At 38.5% G+C, this 10,000-nt stretch overlaps 1 protein-coding gene across 3 annotated transcripts in view; it reads left to right on the top strand.

Annotated features, from left to right (window-relative positions):
* LOC138046973 (nitric oxide synthase 3-like) overlaps window positions 1-10,000 on the top strand; it is a 64,019-nt gene that overhangs the window by 17,044 nt on the left and 36,975 nt on the right. Inside the window, exons 1-4 of one of the 3 annotated variants that reach the window (XM_068893619.1) lie at window positions 1-165; window positions 238-363; window positions 4,340-4,466; window positions 9,865-10,000. The exon at window positions 1-165 is cut by the window's left edge and continues 25 nt beyond it; the exon at window positions 9,865-10,000 is cut by the window's right edge and continues 641 nt beyond it. In XM_068893619.1, coding sequence (XP_068749720.1) covers window positions 9,889-10,000 — 112 coding nt within the window. In that variant the 5' untranslated portion in view covers window positions 1-165; window positions 238-363; window positions 4,340-4,466; window positions 9,865-9,888. The remainder of the gene's footprint in view (window positions 166-237; window positions 364-4,339; window positions 4,467-9,864) is intronic. The other 2 variants (XM_068893620.1, XM_068893621.1) reach the window with 2 other exon arrangements.

The raw sequence follows: 10,000 nt of genomic DNA on the forward strand, positions 1-10,000 counted from the left end.
ATACAAGTGTTAAATGTTAATCACCTTTGTGCAAATCATGTCATGAGATCGTGATGGCCGGCACCGTTTCTGTGATCCCAGTTTTCGTGTTTCACTTCCCGTAGTTAAAAGCTGTGTGTGCCGTAAAAAAACACTGAATTTCTGCCTGCCAGCGCAAATCGATGGGTGAGACAACATTTTTTTTGTCTATTGTCGTCTAGGTACGCCGAATAACAAATTCACTGATTTCCTCCTCAGCGCTGGAGTTTAAGGTTTGATTTTACGAAGTTAGGAGCACTGCAGGTGACTCTCGGTTATGGCCCCAGAGCGAAATTCGCCATTTTGAAAAGGGGATAAGCGATGCGCAATAATCGGTAGATTAAGGTAAGGAAAATTAAAAGTGCGATTACTGGCAATTTTTCTGATATAATGTGTGACCTGTACATTCATCATTCAAAGTTTGGATAGATTTCGTAACTCCTTTGATATCATAGGCTCATATAACACTGTATTTATCGTGAATGAAAAGGGTACAATTCGAACCCTCGAAAACTCTAAGGTCGTTACAATTCTAGAAATTCTATTCACCTATTCAGTTAGTATTATGATTTATGTTTATTCAGTAGAATAGCTATAAAGCTTTAAGCTTCGTGTTAATTAACTTTGATTGGTGTGATGTAATTCGAGAGAAATAGCTCGCTGATTCCTTTGAAGTGCAAGTTGTCATACAGGGTTTTTTTTTTAATGCGCTCAGTGATTTTGAGTCAATATAGCCCAAATGCGAAATATCAAATGCCGCCTGATTTGATAACATGCAAAAGTTCGCGTGTTATAAATGGATTCAGCATCCCATTGAAGTCTAGTTTATCGCTATCGGATTTCTTATCGCTGTCGTGTAAAACACAGAGAAAAAAGCACTTCAAATGACATTTTCATTTTTTTTTTTTTGCAATAATAATATTATATTTGTAATACACCAAGCATTATAAGTATTTTAATAAGGTGTACACTTTAACCCTTGACCTAAGAGCAAAATGGGAATTCAGTTTTCTCAACTAATTTATTTTTAATACACAAACCTGAGGGAAAAATCACATCTTCAATTGTTTATATTATTTGACACAAAGGCGATAGTATCGTACAAAAAGGCCGTTCGCAGGGTTTGTTTTGAAACAAAACAACAAGCTGAAATCCGCCCATTTGGCTGATGTTTTCCATGCCACTCCCCGGTTTATCAGCACATTTTTATCTCCTAATTGTTGCCTCAGTTGTGTTTACGGTAACGCAGCTTGAATAATTGCATTTAAGGTTGTTTTTTACTGAATATCGGTTTTGATAGTATCATAGGCCGTTTTGATTTCAGTGGAATGAATTAGGTTTAAGATTTCCCAAAAGCGCTATTCAATTATGTATTTCCAAGACCACAAAGTGGAGAATGAGTGGCAAGACACCTTTTACCTTGGGTTATGGTGAAATTTCAATTTAGTAAGATATCTTCTTCGTATGGCGGACGAGCCTCAGGGGCCTTTACTTGTTAAACATCACTACTGAATGAAGTCCAGCGAGATATCGTGAATTGTAAAGACCGAAGTCTGTTACATCCCTATATAGCATAGCATATCAAGGAGTGGAATTTCACCGTTCTGTTCAAACTCAATGGTGAATTTAATGTTGTTGCGTCTCCCATTCAGGTCTGAATAACGAAAACCGTCGATGCTTTGAATTTTTACATTACTTGAATGGAAGACGCAACAACATTAAATTCACCATTGAGTTTAAACAGAACGGTGAAATTCCACTCCTTGATATTCTTATGAAACCTATCTGGAGTAGAAATTGAGAAAAAAACAAACTTTTATGATCAACAGAAATCTGCATCGTCAGGAATCTTTTGTTCTCCCGAGCTTTGCGGCTTGCATGTACAAGAAACATTTTTTCGATAACAGTTTTATTTCAAATCTGCCTGTGGTTTGGAGTGTATACCCACTTAAGTTGTATGGCCTGTAATTTTTGTGCACCTGTTTGAATACATGAATCAACTGCGTGCCCACTCACTCCCTGAATGGCCGGAGTAAATGCCACCCAGGCGTCTTGTTCGAACATAGAACGGGTGGAAATCAGAAGTGGAAGTGAAAGTCGACTTTCCGTATTCTAGGGTAGCTACCACACAGCTCTATTTTCAATGGAACGGTATAGGATGCAGTACCTTCCGAGCAGAGTCTCTTTGATCTTCCTAGATAAGTCGGGAAGAGGAAGAAGACTCTGCCAGCCGCCTCCACATTTCGCTTGAGCATGCATTAAAAACTCAAATGCATTCGGTGTCAGTAACGCGTGACCAGTAACCACAAAACAAACAGCCGGGATATTTTCGAACAACTCTGGCAAACACACGACAACCAAGGAAACAATGATTTCCTTGGAAACTCGAGATAGTTAATAATACTTTGACATTGCCATTTCATTTTTTATTGAAAAATTCTTACGTTTCAGGCAGACTAGTTTCTGTAACCGACATACAGAGGAAATACTCATGGGAATTTAGACAGTTAATTTTAAAAAATATTGATGCCGCGATGGATCATGGCCGATAATTAAACAATTGTTGATCAGTCGAAACTAGACTGCCTACTCATGCATTTCTTTGGACGAGCGGCAAATCAAAGAAGGTCGAGGTGGCAGAGTCTTCTTCCCCTTCCCGACTTTTCTACAGTAGGAAGATCGAAGAGACTCTGCTCGCAGGGTAAGGATGCAGTTGTCTTGTGTCTAAGAAGTAGGCTCCATTTTCTTTTACGCCTATTTCCGGGACGAATTACAAGAGCCGTTCCAATAGCTGCGTCCTGACCATAGTTAAGCAACTTACGAAACTCGTGTAAACCAAAAGCTTGCTTGATCCAAGATGGTGGCCATTCAGTGAGGCACATATATCTCTAAACAACGCTTATATGAGAATCGCCGTGAGATTGAATTCATTAACACCTGAGAATATTTGAAAGAAAATGTGTTTTGTCCGCAGAATGAAAAAGCACTGGTTTCTGCCCAATCGTTGCTTCGTTTCTGTGTATTATGTCGAGACACTGATCAATTTTTATTAAAATCAAGTGTTCAATTAGCTGTGAGTGGACATAAAGATTGAGTCAATTTTGTCCTTAAGATCAATGCACCTTCTTCACGAGTCGATAACCTGTTCGAGCAATACCACGTCTAACCTAGGTAAGCGTTATTAGAGATGCACAGTACGCTATTTTTCTTGTCAACATGGTCGCCGGGTAAATCTTGATAGCGGTATTTAACAGCAAAGAGAAAACGTTTTTCGTCATATTGGTACGAAATTATTCAAACAGGTTACAATGTTCAAGTTAATGGAAATTTAATTAGTTCTTTATGTAGAAAGGAAGAAAATCATAAAAGAATATGCTTGCGTTTGGCGAAGATGGATCCCTATAGAACACATTGCCATGGTTCGATTAGCCGTTTGCCTATAAAGCACTTGCTGAAATTGTTCTCGCCCTTAAAAGCGGTGGCCCCTTGATTTTGTTACATGTAATGTAATTTTTCAATTTTCTAGAATGCAATTTTCACAAGAAGTAATGCATTTCGCTCATCGAATTTTATGCTCTGTGTAATTCGGTAATTGCTAGACTCACGAGAAACAACCGCAACGAAAAGTTTTACTTTTTGCCGACCAAAATTAAGAATTTCAAGTTCATTCCATTTAGCCATATTAGCCTTTGGTAGTAAATATTTTCATTTTGAAATTTTCATTATAGAGACTTTTGAAACCGCTTCACAAAAATATATTTTCTTTTAACTGACTTTCCTTTATTTATTTATTTTTATATATATATTTTTTGAATGATTAGTGCAAGCAACGATTTTTTTTTGTCCGCCGCAGCAAGTACATGTGGGATTTTATTCCACGAGAGAAACTCATGTCTTAGTGCTAGTGTTGAATATCTCTTTCTTGAAAAGCGGTAGCCTTTTTATACGAAAAACACTTTGTTAAAGTGGAAAATTTCATCTTCTATATCTTCAGTGCTAAATTTAGCAGTTTTGAAAGTCCGTATGCAGTTTCGATTTATGTTAAAAAGTGGTCAGTTTTTTTCTCTTGAACATTCTCTTTCTTATGAAATATTTATGTTTGATCTTAATTTTTAGCACGTTAATTTAGGCCTAATTTGTTCCCCTGAATGCAAGACAGTTCAAGAGACCATGTTGCATTTAACATCTCTTACTTCCTTGTGCCATTGACGAGTAAGAAGTGAAGTTCAAATGAAACTTATAAGTGACAAATTTCCAAGTACAGATAATAATACCATTTTGATATCTGGGTTCTAATATAAAAACCATATTTTCCATTTAGATCGTTTACAAACACTTTAACCGCGGACGAAATCACTTCTTGAGGGGCTTTCAGCAAGATCGCGCCGCTAAAGTCAGCCACATTGGACACATTGTGGTGCTTTTCGGGGGAGAATTTTTCATACTTGGTGAGTCCAATAACATGTGCAGTAATTTCACATTTTTGCGTTCCGAATTTCGCTGAATTTTTTGCAACTAACAGACGAACGATAATTCATTGAATCATTTGGGATTCAAACGTGAAAACAGATGACATTTCTAGTTTTTTCGAATAATTAGTTTTTGTAGGCAAGAGAACGACATTTATCCAGGCAACGAAGTGAACTATCTACGGTAGATTGTCTACCAGGATAGTTTTATCAAACTGTTTTTTCGTTCCTCTGTGCACAAGAACTGACCCTCTTCTCTCGAGTTTTCCTCAAACAGATTGTCAGTTTCTAGTCCAAAATAATCTGGTTTCAAGATGGAAATGATAATAAAGTACAGACAGTTTTTTCACATACGCTCTCTTTATTAACTGTTAGACTCAAGTAATGTCGAAGTAAACACACCATTGTGCATGCTGACGTTTCATGCGAAGATTTTATGGTGAATCATTTTGTTATTTTGCGATCTTTTGGTTGATCATCGTTATTATCAATTCATTTCGACTGCGGTTTTCAAATTTACGACCAGATTTTTATGACCAGATTGTGTGGAAGGGCTTTTTTCAGCTCGCATAAGTCACGAAATTTGGTAACTAAAATTAAACTGGGAACCCTTCTATTCTCACGTCAATGTATTACCTTCTTAACCGGTTATTTCCCTTCTAAAGCAAGGGTGACGACTGAAACAAACTGCAAAGGAAAGAAATCGAACTGATCCAGTCTCTTTATTAAATTCTTACTATTAGAACGTCTGAAAATTAGGACAACATTAGGACTGGCGCAGTGGTCACGAAGAACACTTGCCTCGCTCCAATGTGGCCCTAGCTTGATTCTCAGACTCGGTGTCAAGTGTGAGTTAAGTGCTCTGCTCCGAGAGGTTTCCTCTCTCATCAAAAGCCAATTTTTAATTTAACAATGTACAGTGTCTCCAATTAGTGTCCCAGCGCTTGTAGAATGACATTAAAATCAAGTTCATTATTATTATAACGGTCTCACCCCTCCCCCCATTCCTTCCCATCCCCCATGCTCCCTACGGATTGCCATGCGAGGTCGTATTCAGGCTAAGTCATGCACTATTCCCCAGGACAATACAACGGATGTGTTTTACCCGTTTACAATTTATTAGTAATATCTTTCGTTCGTATTATATAACGGGATTTTTTAGGAAACTTTTCAATTCTAGTTACCGTGTCACAGGGAAAAGATCAGGCCTTAAGGACGGTGCCTACTAATTAAAGAAATTTTTGCCCCGGTGTGTGATTATGCAGGAAATTGTAGATCTTAACAAGTGTTATTGAAATCCAAAAACAAAATTGGGGGTAACCACGCATTTTTCAAAGATAATTCATGAATAATCTTTGTAAAAAGCTTTAAAATACAAAGCAATCTATGGCGTTCTTTCTCAAATTGAAGCTTAATTATCTCTCAAAAATGCATGGTTACCCCCAATTTTCTTTTTGGATACCAAGAGTACTTACGAAGGTCTATTTTTTTCGGATAGTTTTAAACAGCGCAAAAATATCCCTGTATTAGTAAGCATCACCCGATAGGAAATCCGAGTATCTAGAGATGCGCAGAACGTGTGCGCAATAACCATAGTAGGCACCGTCCTTAAGATCTAACCTTTTCTCTACTTTATATATGTATATGCTGATGTCCGATCTCCCCCATAGATCACTTTCTTGTAAAGCGCATTTGAATATACCAATAGAAAATGCGCTATATAAATTCATTACCATTACCATTGTGAACTCGCCAAGTGGACACACTAGTAAGTTTTGCTTTCCTTTTTCAGTATTTTTTCGCATATGTTGGTTGATCCAAATTACACTTCGTCGAAATTAATTGAGTCAAACGTCGGACTTGTCATGAACACAAGGAAGGATTACGTTTTTGCAAACATTGACCGTGTAGCACTTATATTTGAACAGACTTAACTGATTAGAGTGTAATGTGAAGTGCTAAGTTTCTACCCCATATGAACCATGTGAGGGTTAGCCCTAATAATGGATATGGACCCACACAAGGACAGAGAAAAACTCTGACCAGGGTGGGAATTGAACCCACGACCTTCGAGTTAGATCAGCGCTGCTCTACCGACTGAGCTACAATTTTAGACGGGAGCAAGCCGTGGGAACTAACGATGTTAAAGTCACGGCAATGAACATGTACGAGTACAAGGAAGGCGGATTACGTTTTTGCAAACATTGGCCAATGACCCATCAAACACATAACTTTCGTTGTCTGGATCAGTAATCTCCTGATGAGACTCAACAGTTCTATCTAAAGTTGGTTTTTCCTTCTTCGACGTCTCGTTTTCTTGTTTCTCTCCGTTAATATTTTCAAGAACGACTTCTAAACACTTGGATGTATCCTTTGTCGTCTTTCTCTCGCCTGACGAGTTCTTTGGCTCTCCGTTTGATTTTTCATCCATAACTTTTTCGTTTCATAATTTCCCATTTTCCATTGTAGAATTTTTGGAAGACTTTAATGGGCTATTACTTCGAAATGTCTTGTGCAAAAACGTAATCCTTCCTTGTACTCGTACATGTTCATTGCCGTGACTTTAACATCTTCAGTTCTCACGGCCTGCTCCCGTCGGTAGAGCAGCGGTGATCGGCTGACCCGCCGAAGGTCGCGTCAGAGTTTTTCTCCGTCCTTGTGTGGGCCTATTTCCATTAGTAGGGCTAACGCTCACATGTTTCATATGGGGTAGAAACTTAGCACTTCACATTTCACTCTAATCAGTTAAGTCTTGTCATGAACACTATTCGTTCTATTCAATTCATCTCGAGTGAAGTTCGACGTTTGGCCCGGGCTTTAGTCTTAGCTTAAATGAGTTACTGGTATACTAATTGCAGTTTTATTTCGCTTCGATTCGGAACGTTGCAAGCCTGGATTTTTTTGGGCTCAGTCCTTCGAACTTCTTAAGTTGCTCCGCTTACTGCGACGATCTTTCCAAATTTCATTTCATTCTATTTCTGTTTGGGACGATAAAATGTGCGACAAAAAAAAAAATTTGCAAAAATTGCATAACAGGGCGGCTAAGGTTATCACCAAGAGTAGTTACGACGTGAGTGCTAAGCATCTTCTTACCTCACTCCGCCAGGACAATCTCGCTAAGCGTCGGAAAAAGCTTAAAGCCATCCTAATGTTTAAAATATTAAATGGTCTTGCTCCGGATTATCTACAGGACCTGTTTTCAATTCGCACCACAAAATATAATGTCAGGAATTTAGAAATGAAGCTTAATTTGGCCAAACCAAACTCCAATTATCTCAAAAAAAGTTTTAGCTACAGTGCGGCCTCACTAAGGAACAACTTACCCAACAATTTACGTACGATCGAATCAGTTAGATCTTTTAAAAAAAGAAGTGAATCGATTTTATGACAATGAGGGTTAGGCTCCCACACGGCAACCTTGTAAAACAGTATTTTTATTGCTGTAGTAATTAAGTACTGAATTTTATTGTACTATAGCTATTGTATTCTTACTGAAGGTTTTACCGTGTTTAAATAAAGCATGTATGTATGTATGTATGTATGTAAGGGCAAATATCTAAAACGTATCCGGTTATTTTTGAATCCGCAACTTTTCCTTTCCGGATTCAAAAACATTCTCATCCACACGTTTTCAAAACGAATTTGTCCGTCGACACGTATCCGAAAGATATCCGGATTCACCCTAGTACTCAGGACTCCTCAAGGAAACAGAGGTGACAGAGCATGCGCCATGAAGCCCTCGGCAGCCACCTTGAGAATTGATTTCACGTTCAGGAACTGGGCTCGATCTTGTTACGTCATCGGATAAAAAATTCCGGATTTTACGTCCACACGGTTCCGGATTCATAGCGGATTATGGAGAGAGTATTCAAAAAGTTCCGGATTTGCCAGCGAATTCGCCGGATATGTGTGGACGGAAGGCGTATCCGGAAAGAAAAAGTTGCGGACTCAAAAATATCCCGATACGTGTGGACAGGGCCTAAGAATTGACCATCTCCAAACGGGCTTGATTGGTGGTTTGCAACCAATCTCTGAGGACACAGATAACAATGCTGCAATGTACAATTGCTGGTGGACAAACAAAAGAAGCTAATGAGAGATCTTTTGTTTTCGTTCACCAACATGGCGACGATGAAGTAACGTGAAAACCACCAATGGCTCAGCTGGTAGAGAAAGTGCAGAGCCGGTTATGGATTCAAATCCTGTCCAAATCGGAATTTTTGTCGGGTCTCCTTTGCAACTGCTTGCAGAAGTTGCTCAGCTAACTGCGATGACTTTTCCAACTTTCATTTCATTCTATGCCGTAGGTCAAATATTTTAAACTTCAATTATTCGAAAAATTCGATACGTTTTAATGGGAGGTTTTCACGTAGCATTATCGCCGCCATGTTGGTGGACGTAAACAAAAGATCTCTCATTAGCTTCTTTTGTTCGTCCACCAGAAGTCGTACATTTAACAAATTGATGTCAGTTTTTCATTCGTCTGTCCTGTTATTGATCATAGATTTCGATTTGGATCCACGAGGCGACAGCCGAGTGAATCCGCAGACTACTTTGACAATGTTATGACGAAAGGCAGTGTCAATAACAGGATAGACGAATGAAAAACTGACACCAATTTGTTTTTTACAATAACAAAAGGGCAGAGGGATCAAAATTAAGTCAAAACACGAGAAGAACGCGGGACAAAAATGCGAGCAATATCGCGTCATTATCGCATAAGTTATAAATTTATGTGCGCTTATTGACAATAAAAATTAGCCAATGAGCGCGCGAGAATTTAGCAAGTCATTGTAAAATTCTCTATTGTTATTGGTTGGTTGTAAACGTCCTATTTGTCTCGCTTTGTCACTACATAACAATATACATCGTTTACAACCATTGCTAACGTCTTGGTGATATGATTTCGACATCGATAAATGAGCGTTAATTTGTAAAATTAAAAGAGTTTGAGAATTATCCGTCTAACGGAGAGGATCAGGGATTCGTATGCTCCTATTGTCCTTAACGTAAAGTTCTGCTCTCACAAAAAAATTCTAATTAATCACTTTAACAAGGCATGCAAATTTTGAGACGAAAACCACGTCGACAAAACTGATACAAGATAAGAATTTTCAATGAAACTATTGAATTCTTTTCACACAATTCTCAAAGAGGAAATGATCGTTTTAGCAACGCCACAGTGGCCTTTAATCTTACCGACGTGGTTAACATGAGAATCTGCAAGACCAATCTTCTGTAAGAAGAGCTTGGTACGTCAAAACATTGTTGCCCAGAGATTCCCATTTCACTAAAACCTTTCCCGTAAAGGGCTAAGCCTTACATTCCGCACAGCTGAAACATTCTTCATAAACCGCTGTGTTTACTTTTATCGCAGGTTTTTTCAACAAAGGCGAATGAAATGGAGGACTCGAAGCTAAACGACAGCATAGTTGTGAGTCTAACCAAACGTACGAAAGGTGGTGTCGGTTTTTTGGCTTGTAAGTCTGGTCCGTATCTCACCGTGTCCCATG

This window comes from Montipora capricornis, chromosome 4 (genome assembly GCF_036669925.1).
Source record: "Montipora capricornis isolate CH-2021 chromosome 4, ASM3666992v2, whole genome shotgun sequence".
Taxonomy (NCBI): domain Eukaryota; kingdom Metazoa; phylum Cnidaria; class Anthozoa; order Scleractinia; family Acroporidae; genus Montipora; species Montipora capricornis.